Source organism: Oryctolagus cuniculus, chromosome 10 (genome assembly GCF_051225735.1).
Source record: "Oryctolagus cuniculus isolate XC-2025 breed Fujian yellow rabbit chromosome 10, ASM5122573v1, whole genome shotgun sequence".
NCBI lineage: Eukaryota > Metazoa > Chordata > Mammalia > Lagomorpha > Leporidae > Oryctolagus > Oryctolagus cuniculus.
The window spans coordinates 123,282,521-123,300,779 of NC_142876.1; the positions used below are offsets into that span (position 1 = coordinate 123,282,521).

The 18,259-nt window shown below is 52.9% G+C and overlaps 1 protein-coding gene across 12 annotated transcripts in view; it reads right to left on the reverse strand.

Annotated features, from left to right (window-relative positions):
• Positions 1 to 18,259, reverse strand: part of ITPR1 (inositol 1,4,5-trisphosphate receptor type 1) — a 297,727-nt gene that overhangs the window by 212,754 nt on the left and 66,714 nt on the right. For 2 of the 12 annotated variants that reach the window (XM_089305668.1, XM_070050016.2), the window contains exon 1: positions 5,268 to 5,566. The exons of the other annotated variants lie outside the window; for them this stretch is intronic. In XM_089305668.1, coding sequence (XP_089161794.1) covers positions 5,268 to 5,364 — 97 coding nt within the window. In that variant the 5' untranslated portion in view covers positions 5,365 to 5,566. Of the gene's footprint in view, positions 1 to 5,267; positions 5,567 to 18,259 lie in introns of those variants that run through there. 12 annotated transcript variants of the gene reach the window in all.

Consider the following 18,259-nt stretch of genomic DNA (forward strand, 5'->3'; position numbering starts at 1 on the left):
GAGACATGAAACTCTGCAGAATGACGCAGAGAACTCTGGGCAGGAAGACAGGCATGCACAAAGGAACAGCAACACGGTCAGTGTGACCGGAGCCGAGCAAGGCAGGAGCCACAGGTAGGTCTACCTGCAGAGGAAGGCAGGGGCCAGGCCTCGGGCAACAGGACTTCTCAGTCCCAGCTGCACAGGGAGTTCTGATCTAACAACTGTGAGGATCCCAGACCCTGGGTTCTACTTTATGTTGATTTTTTAATTCCTCCAGGCGTGATCTTACTGCAGGGCAGTCCAGCCCTACACACAGTGGAGTGGGTCACAGGCCACCAGGGCTGGACGCCAGGGCACTGGCTGGAAAAGGAGCCCCCACAGCCATGCCAGCCCAGTGCCTCTCCTGCCAGCTGCTGTGGCTCTCCCGTCATGCGGGTTATGATTCCATGGGGCCCACAGACGGGCTGATGTGGGCATTTCTGGAAAGCTGAGTCGATGCCAATGGTGCCAGCTCGACGGATCACCTTCAAGGACAAAGGCACAGACCCGTGTTGTGACCAGAATGCACTGAGTGCTTTCTGTGAAATAAAGAATGCTCCCAGAACTCCATGCCAGCAGAAAGGTTTGGTGCTGCATTGGGAAGGTGTTGCTCGTCTGTACATGAGTATGTCACCAGGTGGCAGCGTGAAATACAGTTCCTGGACACTGTCAAGGAAGCTTAAGAAACCTGGGTCTGGCTGAGAGATGACAAGAGCTCGGAGCATGGGGGAGAAGCACGCAGGTGGGGGCCGTGACGGAAGACAGTGCAAACATGCATTCAAGGGCCACGACGCGATGTGTGCAGAATGGAGCGGGTCAGACCCTGCAAGGTGTGAGACACAAGCAGTCTCCAGTCTCGAGGAGGAGACCTGGCACAGAGCAGGGGTGCGGCAGGGAGACGGTCCAGGTTCACGGCAGACACCTGTAAGGTGTCTACGTGGAGGTGTTGCTGAGAGAGTGGGATGCACAGGCTGAGTGCGTGGGACACAGGTGGGGCAGGAGAGGCAAGTGTGTTACTCATGAGCACACTCACCTTCCAGGACTGGAGGGAATCACCCAGGGAGTGCAGGAGGCCAAGGACAAGATGAGGGCCAGGACTAGACCCACACAAAACAGTGACAACGAGGACCTGGAAGGTGTGGACAGCCAATGTGCCTGAGCGCCAGCGGACAACAGCCAGCAAGCCTCACAAGCCTCACACGCACAGGGCTCACTGCGTGGAATACAGGTTTCAAAACCCACCGCCAGTGCCAACACCCTGAGGAACAGCTCTGTTTTATATGGGTAGGAGAACACGCAGGGCAAACGCTGGGCAATTACCGAGCAACGTGGTGAGAACACGCAAGTCCACGGTCGGAAAAGGAGAAGGGAGTCTCCACCTGTGCCGGGCACCTCGCTGGTTCACGGCAACACCAGACACCCCTCTCTTGCACAGGATACCTTCCTGATACGCAACCAGGCCTTCTCATAACTGGGTGGGGATGACCAAGGGGCACTCAAGTACAAGTGTCAGGACCAAACATCTTGGTGGGCCTAGGGAACTCACGTGGCTGACCTCACACCAGGGGAGCTGACACAGCCTCTGTAGAGCACACCCAAGCAGCTGGAATGCCCTCCAGCTGAGTCCCCCAACATGGCTCCCATTCTGGCTTCCATCAGGCACTGCACACAGCTCGCGGGGGGGGGGGGGGGTGCTGCAAATTTGTGCAGCACAGCTGTCTTCAAGTCAACTCCAGGCAGCGCTAATTAACAAGGCCTGCCCGCCTCTCCAACCAGTCCTTCCACAAACAGATGGCTGTACTTTCAATCCTTGCTGCTCCTTCCTGTCACTTAACCCTGGAGGCAAGTGGGTTGTCAGGAGCCACCCTGGGACACAACCTATAGAACTATAGAACGGACTGAAAGAGCAGGATGTGTGCTCCAGGCCCTAGCTACTGAAAAGGAAGACCAAGAGCCAGTAGCATGGGGGCACCAGGAGTGTGGGCCCCACAGCAAATCAGGGGGCACACAGACCACTCCGGAAGCTGCATTTTGACAAGATTCCCATGCAGCTCCCCCGTGCAGTGCAGTCTGGGGAGCAATGTCCTCAGCCAAGTAAGCAGCATCACGATCTCCAGGGAAATGGAAGAAGCACTCAGACCCAAGTCTTACCCCACCAGCCCCCAGTCCCAGGGCTGTAATTTACGGGAGTCTTCCAGGGGGTTCCAGGCCAGCCAGGCTCAGGGACAAAAGCCGCAATGGAGCCCAGGTCTGAGACCAACATGAGAGGTGGGCAACGGAGGGGCAGAGACAAGCACTGGAAGGGAGCGGAACAAGCATGTGGCAATGCAGGGGAGCAACAGGGACCTCACAGAGCCACCAGCAGTCAGCCGACAGCTGATATGATCTGGGCAGTGCCAACGACACACGCTCCAGATGTCAGCTGAGTCCCAGGAGCACAGCCACATGCGGCCTAAGAGTGACCACACCAGGAAGAGGAGGCAGAGGCAGGAGGGAAAGACAGCACGGGTTCTAGAGCCAGGCTGCCAGGTCGACGCGTGTGCTGACCAGCACTGCTTTGGACGCCTGTTTCCCCAAGAGTTAAACAAGGACACGGCCAGCAGCAGCCTCGTGCTGTCGGCATGCGGGTAACACTCTGGACAACGGCATCGTGAAACGTGTGTTAGCGGGCACAGTCATCGTCACTCTGTGTGACAGAGACCAGGACCAGGACCTGTGAGGTGTGCCAGGAGACCGCTTCTGCAGAGCAGCGGCGGGGCCCGTCCTGCGAGGACAGGTTCTGCCTGGGTCTCCAGGCTGGCCCAGATTTAGGCAGACATGAAAGCACACCCACAGCAGGTTGTTGTCAAGCATCTCCATCTACTCGTGGCTTTCTCAAAAGGAAACAAATCTCCAAACCACACAGGGATGCTCTGAGGGTCCAGACGCCTAACCCACTGGCCAGGCAGGGGGCAGCACACAGCTTTTTTTTTTTTTTTTTTTAACAGGCAGAGTGGACAGTGAGAGAGAGAGAAAGAGAGAAAGGTCTTCCTTTGCCGGTGGTTCACCCTTCAATGGCCACCGCGCCGCAGCCGGCGCACCGCGCTGATCCAATGGCAGGAGCCAGGTGCTTCTCCTGGTCTCCCATGCGGTGCAGGGCCCAAGCACTTGGGCCATCCTCCACTGCACTCTCGGGCCACAGCAGAGAGCCGGCCTGGAAGAGGGGCAACCGGGACAGAATCCGGCACCCCGACTGGGATTAGAACCCGGTGCGCCTGCGCCGCTAGGCGGAGGATTAGCCTAGTGAGCCGCGGCGCCGGCCAAGCATACAGCTCTTTCTCAGGGAGTTACCCCCAAGGCTCTCCTACAGGTCTGGGAAGGTGAGAAAGGCACTGGCCAGGCAGACGCCAGAGGCTGGCCCCCGTCATTCTTCTCTTCTCCACCCTGGGAACTGCTGGGTGTCACCCATGGGCCTCCTCACTGGCCTCCTGCGATGCCCTACGATGACGCAGCACCCAGGGGCTAACACACACCGCAGGAAGGGCGCTGGGGGTGGGAGGAGAACAGGAAGACTCCCAGTGACAGGCAGGGCAGGAGGAGAGGAGGCAGCAGACAGAAAAGGCTCCACCAACAAGTTCTCAAAAATCAAAGTGAGTTCAGGAGCTTCTCCCAGTCTCCCACTGAGCGGCAGCCTCCGCACTCCTCCCAGAGGGAAGAACATTCCTTCGCCCCCTCCCTGCAACAAACCCTTAATAAGCTCAACTTCCTTCTACTTAGAAAAAAAGAAAGTCAGGGCTGCTCCCGGGCAGACGGCAGGTCTGCTTACATCAACCTCAGGCCTGCCCCCCCGCATCCCCAGCTCCTAGCACAAAGGACACAGCTATCGAAGCACCGAGGGTCTACAGACTTCCTTTTTAGGCTAAAACGCAAAACAAGTATCAGCTCCAGGAAAACAGCCACATTTTCCCTTCTCTCTCAAACTTGAGCTCTTTTTTTTTTTTTTTTTAAACAAAGCTAGATCTCAGAGAAAGATGTGTTGTCAGATTCTGCTTTGTTAGGGAGGGGAAGCCAAGAATATGGCTTCATCTACCACGCACATACAAAGAACATGACAAGAACACATGTTCCTATCAAGAACACTGCAGGAGGGGCTCAGGGCTAATCAACTGTGAGCTTTATTGAAGCTCAGGATTGGGGCCCTTGACATGAGCAAACTGTTACGTAAAGGGGATGGAAAAGCCTCCAACAAGGGGAAAGACCACAGAAATGGGACGAACTGAGGACATCGCAGCCCAGAAAAGACCCCAGGAAACAGGAGTAAGGCGTGCCCATAGCAGACTCTGAGGCGCACAGCTAGGATCAGTGAGTGGTGAGCAAGTACACAGTGATGCACACGTCACGTGGCAGCACCTGGCAGGCTGAGGAGCGGTACAGCAGCCCCGCAAACAGCAAGCGCTCTGATGACGCCCCAGGCTTCCCCTGGTACAAAGCGGACACCAGGAGCTCTCAGCTCAAAACTGGAGGAAGCGGGAAACGGTCCTTGAATGTGGAGAAACAGCCCTTTCCAGGAATAACGAAGCACACAGCTTTACCAAATAAGGCAAATGAAAGCTGAAAGCCAGGGAGGAACAGGCCCGGCTGCATCTCCCCAGAACCAGCCAGCTGGACGCAGAGACACGAGGCTCCATCTCCTGCAGCCTGCACTGCGAGGGGAAGAGAAAACCTAAGACACTACAACGGAAGGATGCCTCACCACGGACAGGCCCGGAGGCCCTGCCGCGGCCAATGGCAGCCTGCAGGAAGTCCTGAGTAGCGGCGCTGTCCCTTGTGAAACACCAGCAGTGAACTGCCCCGTCACTGCCACCAGCCGGACCCCACTCTGCTGCTCCTGACTGTGCGTCTGTGTGGTTCAACAGCACAGCACTCAGACACAGCGCAGGCAGCACCACACGGGAGTTACACAGCACATTCCCACTTCTCACAGTGGAAATATTTGTGAGACTCTGTCCATTTAAACATTTACGTAACCGTGGTTTTTTCTTTTTCCTCACTAAGAAGCTTCGAATCCAATTTGCTGGCTTAAATCTACCCTCCAGGAGAAAGGATTGGATATTTAAAATCCCCCCCCCCCCTTACGCCTAGTGTTCTTTCAACACTGACGAGAAGTGAAGCAAATACTGGAAAGAATGGCAACCTGAAGGCTTGGGGGGGGGGCAGTAAGGGTGGCCTCTCTCGGGGGTCCGGAATGGGAATCTCCAGGGTCTTACACAGGTTCCTGGAGGCAGCAGCAGCACGGACAGCCCTCCGGAGGACGTGCCTTCCCCTCAGCACACACAGAGCTGGGAGGAGGAGGACGCATTCCATAAATTTTTCCACAAAGCCTTGCACTGCTTTCACTTTCCTTGAGTCATTTCGGCTTCTGAAAGGGAACCGTCTCAGGGCAGAATCTAGCAGATGGCAAGGCGCTTCCACCGCCTAAAAGGATCATGCACCGAGGGTGAGGAGGCTCAGACACAGTGCTGGTCCTTCCGTGGCACGCTCCTTCCAGAACACCAGCCCGACTCCCACTTCCTCTCCACGCAACACAGGCAGCCACTCAGGAGCTCGGCTGAGTTTTCCCTAAAGGATGAGGATGGAGCACAGCTGAGCAGCAGAGACAGGCACCCATGGCTGCCCGCCTCCATCCTGTGCCCACAGTGAGCGGATGCAGTGTGCACACAGGGGGGGTGGCGGAGCAGGCGCCCATCCACCCCTGCACGGCACGCTGGGAATCGGGTCAATTGGCTCATCTTTTCCTACAGAACACAGCCCAGTGTCGGCATTGCACTAGGCAGTGGTTCCCTCGGCGTGCTCCAGCATTTGTGGATCTGAAAGCCTGTTCATTTGCTGGGGAGCAAGGGAAGCCACTTGATGGAAAAAAGAGGAGTCCCAAATCCAAGTTCAGAGTTGGATTTCTCACGCCAGTTGTGCAATGTGACACCACACGCTTGATGGGACAACACACTTCCTGGCAACACACCGGCAACTCAGGCCAGCCCAGACGCACTGCACAACTTAAGTCCCGTGCATAGCACAGCTTAAGAAGCAACCCCAGCACTGAGAATGCACCCAACATTTTCAGAGGCAAAACAACTCTTTTGGACGTACTAACTTCTCATCTGTTTCCATTTCCCTTTTTTCCAATAACTCCTTATAAAAAAAAAACTCAGAAAATCTTCAAGAAATGGACCAATATTCTACCACAATTAAAAAAAAAAAAAACCCTCCTCTAAATTATTTTCGGTTTAACAGTCTGTGTGGGCAAGATGATGCTGTGAGTCCCTCCCATACCAGAAAAGGCTTACAGAGACCTGGCCAGGACGCTCTGGGACATCATTGCTGGCCTGGACCATTCAGCTATAACCAGGGCAGACAACAGCACAGTTCTCCCTACAGTCATTTTGCATCACAAATGGTTTCTGAGCGTTTGGTTATTTTTAGCCCTTCATCCAGTGGAGTCTGCACAAAGCAAAAATAGATGTTTGCTTCATATAAAACTTGTAATGGGGTGGGCGTTGCTTGTTGTCCCAGACTCCTCTGATACAGAACTGGGCTGATTCCCAGCACAGACTACACTTCCACCCCAGATCTCCCTGAAGGAGGTTTACAGAGAATATGGCAAGTGACTAAAACTAATATAACCCACACACCGCACACTGGCCTGGCACCAACAAACAAGTCTTTCCCAGAGCTGCGCGCAGCCCCAGGGCATCGTGGTGGGTGTGCTTCACCCACACAGGCAGCGTCCTGAACAAGAAGCTCGGGGCCTCTCTGGCACACTGGGGGCTGCCCTGGACTTCCATCCTCATCCTGCTCCTGACGGCTCAGGGGCCGAGCTGCAGTGCAGGTGTGGGTCCCTTCCCAGCAGTTCCTGGGGGCAGTACTTGGCAACTGCATCACAACCTGAAGCAGGTGGTATCTGAATATCTTTAATGCTCGAGTTGGTATGTAGCGGAGTAGGGACTGGCTTACATCTGAATGTCAGATGTTAAGTCCTCTGAGCTGTGCGGTCCAGATGCAGAGTTAATCTGCGTCAACACCTGAAGCAATGTATGGCATTTACAGAAAAAAAAAAAAAAGTGCTTGCCTGTCCAAGGTTAAGCCCTCATTCCGCTGCCTGCTGTCTGCTTCGTTGCTGTAATCGTCCCAGGGCACAGCTCCTGCCTCACAGTGCTCCCCTCAAACCCTCTCCCCAGGGGCAGGCTCCATGCAGTGACTGGCAGGTCATGGAGGAACACTGGGCATGCTCAGTTGGGACCCTATGGCTTGCCCATAGTGAGAGGTTGTCTGGATCAGCTCAGCTCCAGGAACTGTCCCTACAGTGGTCTCCTGGGGGCCTAGGACCAAACCCTGGGGCAGCAGGATGAGCCAGTGAGTGCAGAACGACACGAGCTGCCCTCGCCACGCCACCTGTCCACACCACCCCTCCTGAATTCCCCATCCTCACTGCCAGAGACATCAGTGATAACAACCATGCAACAGCAGGCTCGACAGTTCTTACAAACAACACGTGGGAGGGTGGGCAGGCACCTCTGAAGGGGTGACATGGGTACCAGGAACAGCTCAGTGAGACACTGGACAAAACCCGTCGGAACCATCGCTGGACGGTTCCTTACATAATCTGACATGCAGCCGTCCTCCTCAACCCAAAGCGCCTGATAATGGTAACATGCTCCATCAGGAACATGAGAAACATACTATATGGTAAAAACAAGCAAGCAAATCTCTTCAAAGGCTTGACTGAACAGTCAAAGTCAATTCTACCTAGTATACCTAACAGTGCAATCCGGATAAAATACGCCAGCAATCAGCAGAACTGGGGACACACATTAAAGAAAGCGATGAAGCAAACAACTCTACGTGGAGTCTGGGTCCACCCTTCTTTGTGTGGGCCCAGGGTGACCACACGGCGCAAGGTGAGGACACTCAACACACCGGCTAACGTGAACTTTGCTACAGAACAGAGCCTGGACAGTTAGACTGTCTACTCAAAGGGAAACCAGCACAGACGGACATACTCGACTGGCAGCTGACCACTACTTCTGCTCTCTGACCACCTTAGGAAGCGACCAGCAATGTCACACCACCTATCCTGAAGGAAGAAAATATATTTCCACAAAGTTAGGCCTTGTGGGTCAAGTTACGGGACCTACATGATGCTTCCTCTAACTTGCTGCTCCACGGTTTTTAGCTGCAGAAGGTATCCATGAGGCTACTTCAAAACGTTAGTGGAAAACGGAATTTCATGGTAAGCTTAGGGGCAGGCGTTGTGGTTTAGCAGGTTAAGCTGCCACTTGGGATGCCCACATTCCATACAGGGTTCAATTTCCACCTCTGCTTTGGATCAAGTTTCCTGCTAATGCACCTGGGAGGCAAGAGGCCACAGCTCAAGTAGTTGGGTCCTTGCCACACGTGTGGGGACTCCTGAACTGAGCGCTGGGCTCCTGACATTGGGCTGGCCCAGCCTTGCAGTTGTGAGCATTTGGGGCACGAATCAGCAGAGAGAAAAATGTCTGACTCTCCTTCTTTCTGGTCACTCTGCCTTTCAAATAACTAAACTTACTTTATTTGGGGGGGGGGGGGAGTTAGTTTATTTCAGTGCAAGAAACATTAAGATGCACATATAGGGTACCTGTTCAAGTCCCGGTTACTCCACTTCCAATCCAGCTCCCTGCTAATGCACCTGGGAAAGCAGCGGAGGGTGGCCCAAGTACTTGGGCCTCTGCACCCATGTGGGAGACCTGAAGGAAGCTCGTGGCTTCAGCCTGTCCCAGTTCTCTCTCTGCCTCTGCCTCTCCTTCTTTCTGTCTTTCAAAGAAGTACATCTTTATAAATAAATAAATAAATAAATAAATAAATAAAATGCTTATCTCTGAGGTCCATTTCCCATTAACTTTGTGAGGTTCCCTCATGTATTATACAGATACACAAATTAAGCCGTCACATATAACAAACATTTAGAAACATGAACTGACATTAAAATGTACAATCATCGTCACACAGTAATATTCACGGAGCTCAACAAACGCGCGATTGTGCGGCTGGAGTTCAAGGCTTACACCGTTTAGCGCACTGAGGAGGTGCTTTGCATCATCTCATTTCGCCACCAGAACAACTCCTCTTTTAGAAGCAGCTGATGCTGGGTGAGGTCAGGTGTCTTCCCAAGATCACACAGCTCATGAGCTCGGGCTGGGTACCACACCAGTCAGTCTCATCCCAAGTCCATCACATAAAGCCAGCCCCAAACAGCCCTGGGTATCAGAACATCCTGGTCATGACAGTCACTGAGTGACTCACTCGACTAATTAGGTGGAAACAAATGAAACATTCTGATGGCTGGAACCAACACTACCACGTGGCCAACCAAGTATCTGCTCTCGTCACAAAGGTAGACTCCGCGGAATGACAACATACGGAGCAAAAGGGGCCTGGAGCCCTTGAGTACCACTCCTCCCGTGACACTGAGTTCACTGGCACCCATTTCGGCAGTGCTTAAGACCACACAGGGCTGTGCTGACACGGACGACCTAAAAGGTATTATTAAATACCCACAGAGAGGACAAACGGAGGCTTGGCCATCTACAAGCCCTGTGTTCCCTGCAAACTCTACCCATTCCATTACAGCAGTCACAACAGCCTCCTAACTCCAGTCTCAAGCACAAACGTTGGGGGGAACAGTACTGAATATGGCCATGGCACTGAAGCAGCCCACGCAGGCACACAAAGCCCTGGGCTGGCCATGCTTCGGCTATACCATGATGTTCACAAACCGTGCAGGCAAAGCAACCTGGAAGAACCAGCAGGTTAGCCCCTGTGAGGCCAGGCACGGAACTTCTCACTTCGACGTGGAGACCAACACACAACAGGAAGAGAGACACCAAGGAGGTCAAAGGGAACGACACCCCCCCACCCCGAGACCTTCATGAGTACTGTCACTCAAAGGACAAGCCAGAAAATGGCAGAAACCAGAAAATGGTAATAAATGGAAGAAAAAATCTATTTTTACAGAATCTTATGTAATTAATAACCTTGCATCAATTTTTAAAGTGTCGCGCCCACACAGAAGCTCTTTTTATTCAGTTCCAACCTTCAAAGAGCTGAACAGTGTCAAGCGTCCCAACTGTCTGCACGCGGCGCTTCTTCCGCTGCTTCCTATGAACAAACTGTGATCCAGAAGGCTAACGCTGCAAGGTGAACACGGGACGTGTGCTTCTGTGCTGGGGCTCGCTGAGGCGCTTCAGGCCTGGAGGCTAATGCCCCGCAAGACTCCCAGCGCAGCGTCTGCTCCTCGGGCATCGTGCAGGGTTGAGGGCAAGGGGAAGAGAAACCAGCCAGCTGTTTCAGGCCACACATGGACACCCCTGGCACCCCTGACACTTCCTGAATCATCACCCTTGTAATCACAGGCTCATCTGCAAGAAGATGACAAATGGCAAATTAAGAAACCCTGTGTGTTTTTTCCTCCCTCAGATGACATTATAATTTTATTCATGTGGTAAAAAAGGGTTAGGGTTAGAAAAGAGAGAACTCTGAATCATGAAGTCATTGTTCTGGACAAATTTCAGCAGCAAAGGTATTTCTATAGCCATGGAATATCTTGTTACTACAAGCTCTTATATATATAGTATACTAAAGCTGAAAAAAAATACAAATCGGTACATCCAAACTAACGAAAATCAAAATGAGGAGGCCTTCCCTGACACAGCAAGGCCCTGACCTCCCAGGTGCTGATATCCACCTCCACACAGCATCAGCGTCCCCAAATTAAGGAAGCTGGTTGGAAAGGCAGGCCCTGGGCCCTCCCTCTAGACACGTGCCATCTCCCTTCTCAGCAAAATCCCGCCAAAGTTCAGGAGCACAGCTGTACACCCCCCAAGTAAGTCAGAAGAACTCAGGGCCAGCCAGCACTGCCACTCCAGGGCAGCTGTGCATACAGCTGCATGGCTCACCATTTCAATATCAAAGTCAGTAGGGGTCTGTGTAACACCAGGTGTGTTTCCTAATAAAACAACCTTCCTATAATTATAATGGCCTGGCACCACGAGACGGTAACTCACTGCAGCAGAAATTCCTAGGCTTAACACCTTCATCAGACTGTAAACTCCAGGAGGGCAAGGACTGTATGAATTATGTTTTCAAATAGTAGATACCCACAGCCTAGCCCATGGCTGAGCATACAGTAGGTACCTACTTAGGGTTTGACCAAAAAAAAAAAAAATCTAACCTAAGTCAAAGCATTAGTCAGGCGTTTCGGCTAGCAGTTAAGATGCCCAAGTCCCACACCAGAGTCCTGGGCTTGATTTCCAGCCTGGGTCCTTTCCCCAGCTTCCTGCCAATGCAGATCCCGGGAGGCAACAGTGACAGCTCAAGTAGCTGGTTTCCTGCCACACACATGGGAAACCTGGATGTGTTCCCAGCTTCCAGCATCTATCCCAGGCCAGCGCCAGCTACCACAGGCCTCTGGGGAATGAACCAGCAGACGAGAACACTCTATCCATCCATCCCTTTCTCTCTGCCTCCCAAATAAATAAAAATAATAGTAATAATTTAAAAATTTTAGCCAAACCTCTGCCAATGCTTAAATGACTAGGTAGAACAAAAAGTGAATCTAATTCTTTTTTAGATTATTTATTTATTTATTTATTTGAGAAGCAGAGTTACAGTGAGAGGGAGAAACAGAGAGGAAGGTCTTCCTTCCATTGGTTCACTCCCCAAATGGCCGCAACAGTTGGAGCTGTGCCAATCCGAAGCCAGGAGCCAGAAACTTCTGGGTCTCCCACGCAGGTGCAGGGGCCCAAGGAGTTGGGCCATCTTCCACTGCTTTTCCAGGCCACATCAGAGACTTGGATTGGAAGAGGAGCAGCTGGGACGAGAACTGGCTCCCATATGGGATGCGGGCACCACAGCTGGAGGATTAACCTACTGAGCCATGGCACTGGCCCCCAAATCTAAGTTTTATTCCAGCTCTGACATGTTAGATATGCAAAAGCATCGAAAGTGATTTTCCCATTGAAACATTAACTTCATTCTGCAGCCAACTTCGAATGAGAACATTAGCTAGACTGTGCATGCACTGCATAACAGAATCAACTGTCACTCCCTGCTCCACCACCAGTGCCTCTGACGCTACAGGCTGCTTGCCACATTTTCTTTTTCTGTCTCAAGAATTAGCCTGGGAGGCTGGCACTGTGGCCAGTGGGTTAAGCCATTGCTTGTGATACCTATATCCCATACTGGAACACTGGTTTCAGTCCTGGCTTCTCTTTCTTCTTTTTAAAATTTATTTATTTGTATTTCAAAGTCAGAGTTACATAGAGAGAGTAGAGGCAGAGAGAGAGAGAGAGAGAGGGGTCTTCCATCTTCTGGCTCACTCCCCAGATGGCTGCAACATCTGGAGCTGTGCCAATCTGAAGCCAGGAGCTTCTTCCAGGTCTCCCATGTGGGTACAGGGGCCCAAGGACTTGGGCCATCTTCTACTGCTTTCCCAGGCCATAGCAGAGAGCTGGATCGAAACAGGAGCAGCCGGAACTCGAACCACCAGGACTTGAACCACCAGGACTAGAACCGGCACCCAAATGGGATGCCGGCGCTTCAGGCCAGGGCGTTAACCCACTGCACCTCAGCGTTGGCCCCTTCTCTGTTTCTGATCCAGCTCCCTGTTAATGACTTGGGAAGGCAGCAGGTAACGGTCCAAGTACTTGGACTTCTGCCACCTATGTGGGAGACTAGGACGGAGTTCCAGGCTATTGGCTTTGGCCTGGACCAGCCTCAGGTGGTGCGGCCATTTGGAGAGTGAACTCGCAGACGGAAGATCTATCTCCACCTTCCTCTCGTGCTCTTTTCAAATAAATAAATCTTCTTTAAAATAATAAAAAAAAAAGGAATTAGTCTTCTTTATCACTGAGTGCTGCCATTTTTTACTTGCAGTCCCTGTCCTCTCGCCATACGGAAATCCCTGTAATCGCTGCTCAAAGTATGGCTCTGAATCTGTAAACCCAGGCCCTACCCAGGTCCACAGACTGTGGGAGAAGCTGCAGGAGCCGGCATTTTTCACTAGTGACCAAGGTAATCCTTAGGCACTCCAAGTCTGGATTTACGTCCTTCAACTACCTAACAGGGCCACACCTGGGGTACCGTCAACTCTGCCAACCCAACTGCCCAATGGCATCATCTACTCTGCCAGACCCACTGTGCAAGGGTCCCATCAATTCCACCAGAGCAACCCACTGCCCAACGGTGCCATGGACACCACCAGACCCACTGCCCAACGGTGCCATGGACACCACCATACCCAACTGCCCAACAGGGCCATTTCCCACCCCCAGAGCTCCTGCTAGGAGCTGGGTGTACTCACGGACAAGAAATTCATTTTATGCCACCTTCCAATGCTTGCTAACTACTGCTTGTTACAACGCTGATCATCCATTCACGACAATGGAAGGAAACCACAGTACCATTTTGTCTCTCAGGATTACAAGCCTTTTTTCTGGCCAACAATATATTTTTAAATAGATAAGTCAATTTTGTTTTAGTCAGTATCACGCCTCCACTGTTTATCACACACATCATCATCATCAACAGCACCCTCCTCCAATACAGGGTCACTGTCAGCTCTTAATAATATTAAATATTCTACAATAACAAAACACCAACATCAACAGACTTGCGTTTCAGCTGACTCATTTCAACCAGCTCGCTATCCAGGCCAAGAGCGAGAGAGGCCGGGGAGACCACCTTCACCCGGCTCCCTCAGAGTTCTGATGTCTTCGTGTCATTTCCGGTTTCTAACAACATTTTATTTTCCAAGCGTGTTACCGTAAAACTAGGATCGAACCTGCTTGTTCTGGTTCCCTGGGGCCAAAGCCCTGTCCCACATGCGGGAGGCCAGGGACAGGTGACCGATAACCCCGCTGAGGCATCCCCCGGACCCTGACCCTCACCCAGCACTGGTCGGAGCAGGTGAGCCAACCGCAGCAGGAAACCTCACGGCCATCAACCACGGCTCAGTAATTACTCAGGCTCCTGAGTAATTACCTAAATCCTAAGCAGAGAATCTGGATTTTCAGGAGGTAAAATCGGTACCTACACCAAGAAACACACGTGCTTCCTCCTCTCGAAGCCGCCCTTGGCCGGCGCTTGCAGCCACCCTGGATCTCGCGCATGGGACAGTCTTGGCTACCTGGCAGGCCCCACAGACCAGAGACCAGGTCTTCATTATCACTGCTGGGCTGCACTGCTCAGGCCTGGGACGAGGCAGAGCCAGCGTTCAGGCCCCCCACATCGGCCCTGGAACACGGTCCTCAACGCGTGGCATGCCGGGACTCTGTTAGTGCACATGCGCAGACCTGGAATCGCCCTGTCAGACGCTCTCGGGCAACGCGTGGCATGGCGGGACTCCGCTCAGTGCGCGTGCGCACACCTGGAATCGCCCTGTCGGACGCGCTGGGGCAACGCGTGGCATGGCGGGACTCTGCTCAGTGTGCGTGCGCAGACCTGGAATCGCCCTGTCAGACACTCTCGGGCAACGCGTGGCATGGCGGGACTCTGCTCAGTGCGCGTGCGCAGACCTGAATCACCCTGTCAGACGCTCTCAGGCAACGCGTGGCATGGCGGACTCAGCTCAGTGCGCGTGCGCAGACCTGGAATCGCCCTGTCGGACGCTCTCGGACAATGCATGGCATGGCGGGACTCTGCTCAGTGCGCGTGCGCAGACCTGAATCACCCTGTCAGACGCTCTCAGGCAACGCGTGGCATGGCGGACTCAGCTCAGTGCGCGTGCGCAGGTCCTCCAACATTAACAACGATTCCACCGGAGTAACTTCATCCCCAGTCCAAGCAGGGAACACGAGGCTCGTCCACGTGACTCCAATGCCAGAGTCCCCAGGGATAACACCGCAGGTAGGAGGATGCCAGGAATATCCGGAGCAAACGAGAAGAAAAGCCCATTGTTTGCAGATATTCTGGTTTCTTGAACAAGCTTTAACAAGGAAGGTAGAGGGAGACTCCATCGTGTGATTCAGGCATGTCAACCCAGCAACCTCCTGCAGGCGCAGCTTCCAGCCTCGCCTTGGTGATGACTCAAAACCCATTTCCAGGGGCCGGCTGGTGGGGCAGTGGGTTAGGCTGCTGCCTGGGACCCCAGCATGGCACACAGACATGGGTTAGAGTCCCACCTACTCCTTTGGGAAAGCAGCAGAAGAGGGCCGGAGTGCTTGGGCCCCGCACCCACGGGGGAGATGCAGATGGAGTTAATGTCTCCTGGCTTAGGCTTTGCCCTGCCCTGCCCGTTGCAGCCATTTGGGGAGTGAACCACAGGATGGAAGACCTCTAACTTGTCTCTCGGATAAATAAACCTAAAACACACAGACACACACACACTTCCAGCATTCACTGTGCAAATGAGGCTCTGCCCTTGCTCCTTTCCTCACAACGGGAAATGTGACTGCAGGGGGTCACAGAGCAGCCTGGCCTCGGTTAAGAGTGGGGACCCCTGCACTGCCAGCCTCAGGAGAGCCTGGGTGCACATCTCTACTCTCCCTCTCGATCCTCAGAAGCCACGTCTCACAACCAAACAAGAGCCAGAGAAACCAGCTTCGGTGGTGACATCTCAGAGGCATTCGCCTTGGAGTAAGAGTACCACGTGCACACAGTCATGTCTGCCACCACAGCCAAAGCCCGTCAGACCCCAGGGCAGAGAGCAGTCCGTGACTCATTCACTGCACAAATATTTACCGAGCCCCTTCTAAGCACCAGGCACTGGCCAATGCCGAGACAGAGCCCTGCACTCATGGTGTGGGTAGCCTCCTGCTGGAGACAGCCAAGATGAAGTCCATATACCACGATGGTGCCAGAGGGGCAAGGGCTCAGCGTCTGGTGACAGAGGGGGCTGGAGAGGTCACAAGGCACGGGTGAAGCGAGCAATGTCTGTCAGTGGCCACCCAGATCAGGCCCTCAGCACACAGGGTAAGGCACAGTCAGAGAGCAAGGGGTCTCACGCTAAGCGAGGAAGGGAGGACACTGAAGACACTACACACCGGGACGACCACGCTGGACCTTATCCCCGCAGGAAGGGCTAAGCACAGGTAACCAGACCGGCTCATGGCTTAAAACGGCCACTCCGGATGTTCCGTGGAGAGCGCACTGCAGGGCGCAAGGCTGGGAAGGGACAGAGCAGTTAGAAGACAACGACGGCGGCTGGGTCAAGAGACAATGGAGGTCAGGAAAATGGGTCCAGTGAGGGACGAGGAGAAGCGGGCACACGGGTGATGTGTTTAGAGCAGAAGTCAAGAGGTGTGCTGATGGCCGGCATTCACGGACAAGAGAAACAAGAACAAGGAGACCCAGGCTGAGCTGGGACACGAGCGTCCTTGTGTAGGGCTGGTGGGATTACCAAACTGTACCACCGCTATGGGCGAAAATTATGGAGGTTCCTCAAAGATTAAAAATAAAATGCCCATATGTTCCAGCAGTCAGACTTCTGGGAACAGACATGCAGACAACGAGAGCGAGGTCTCAGAGAGGCAGCTGCACACTGGTGATCGCAGCGGCACTGTTCTCAACGGCCCAAGTCAGAAGCAGAGCGAACGCCCACTGATGCATGAACGCATGAACAAAATACACTACACAGGGAACTACACGAAGTTCACAGAAAATGCACACTACGAAAATAAAAGCCAACGTGTGGATATCAAGCTTTGGTGCCCCAAAGTAAACACAGCTTTCAATTCCATTTTCCTATGAGGTTTTGGAAAAGGACCCTCACATACATGCAGCGGGCTGTTCTTTAGCCTTAAAGCGGAAGGGAAACTTGCCACATGCCACAGCACAGATGCACTGTGAGGACTTTACCTGGTAAGAAATAACCCAGTCACACACAAGTGTCACATGATGACACTAGATGAGTACAAGTAGTCCAAGTCAGAGAACAGCAGAGTAGCAGCTACCACGGGCTGGGGAACGGGGCAGGGAGATGGCCTGTTACTGGGCACAGGGGCACAGGGTCACATCTGCAAGACAGAAAGGCTGTGGAGCCGTTTCACAGCAGCACAGACATTCGTAACACGTGCAGCTGGACACCAAACAGTGCCTGTGATGGTCAATCTTGTTTCTGAGCATAGTCTGAAAACAAGCAACACGTGTTAACTATCTATTGTTAACAAACGAAAATGCAAAGCATACTAAACAACCTTGAAAAAAATTTCAATTCTTCTTCCATCTGTTACCAGATTAAGTTTTGTGGGCCAGTGCTGTGGTGCGCAGGGTTAAAGCCCTGGCCTGCAGCACTGGAATCCCATATGGGTGACGGTTCGAGCCCCAGCTGCCCCACTTCCACTCCAGCTCCATACTAATGCATCTGGGAAGCAACAGAGGATGGACCAAGTCCTTGGGCTCCCGCACCCACGTGGAAGATCAAGAAGAAGCTCCTGGCTTCAGATGGGCCCAGCTCTGGCCGTTACAGCCATATGGGGAGTGAACCAGCTGATGGAAGATCTGTCTATGTCTCTCTTTCAAATAAATAAATCTTTTTTAAAAAATTTGTTTTATAATGTATGCACTACAGTAGGACTATCATTTGTATAGAAAATATGAGGGTGGGCATTTGCCCTGGGAGCTAAGACTCTAGCTCAGATGCCCACAACAGAGTACCTGTGTTTGGGTCCCAACTCCAGCTCCTGATTCACGCTTCCTGCTAACGCAGATCCGGGACACAGTGATGATAGCTCCAGGTGCCCACCATTCTCAGCCCTTGGTTTAGTCTCAGCCTAGTCACTGTGGGCACTAGGGGAGTGAGCAGGTGTCCAGCTTGTGTGTGTGCTTTCTCCACCCACCCCACAATAATCTTCTGAATTAACAATGTTTTATAAGTAATTATTTTCATCTACTTGAAAGGCAGAACGAGAGAGAGAGGGAGAGAGGGAGGGAGGGGGGAGGGAGAGAGGGAGAGGGAGGGAGGATACCTTTGCACTGGTTCACGCCCCAAATGTCTGCAACAGTCAGGGCTGGGCCAGCCAAAGCCAGGAGCCAGGAGCTCCATCCTCATCTCCCATGTGGCTGGCAGGGGCCTAAGCACTTGAGCCATCATCTTCTGCTTCCAAGGACACATTAACTGGAAGCTGGATCAGAAATATCAGAAGCTGAGCCGTGGGGACCTGAACCAGCACTCTGATATGGGACGTGGCATCCCAAGCCGTAGTTTAACCCACTGTGCTAAAAACACTCT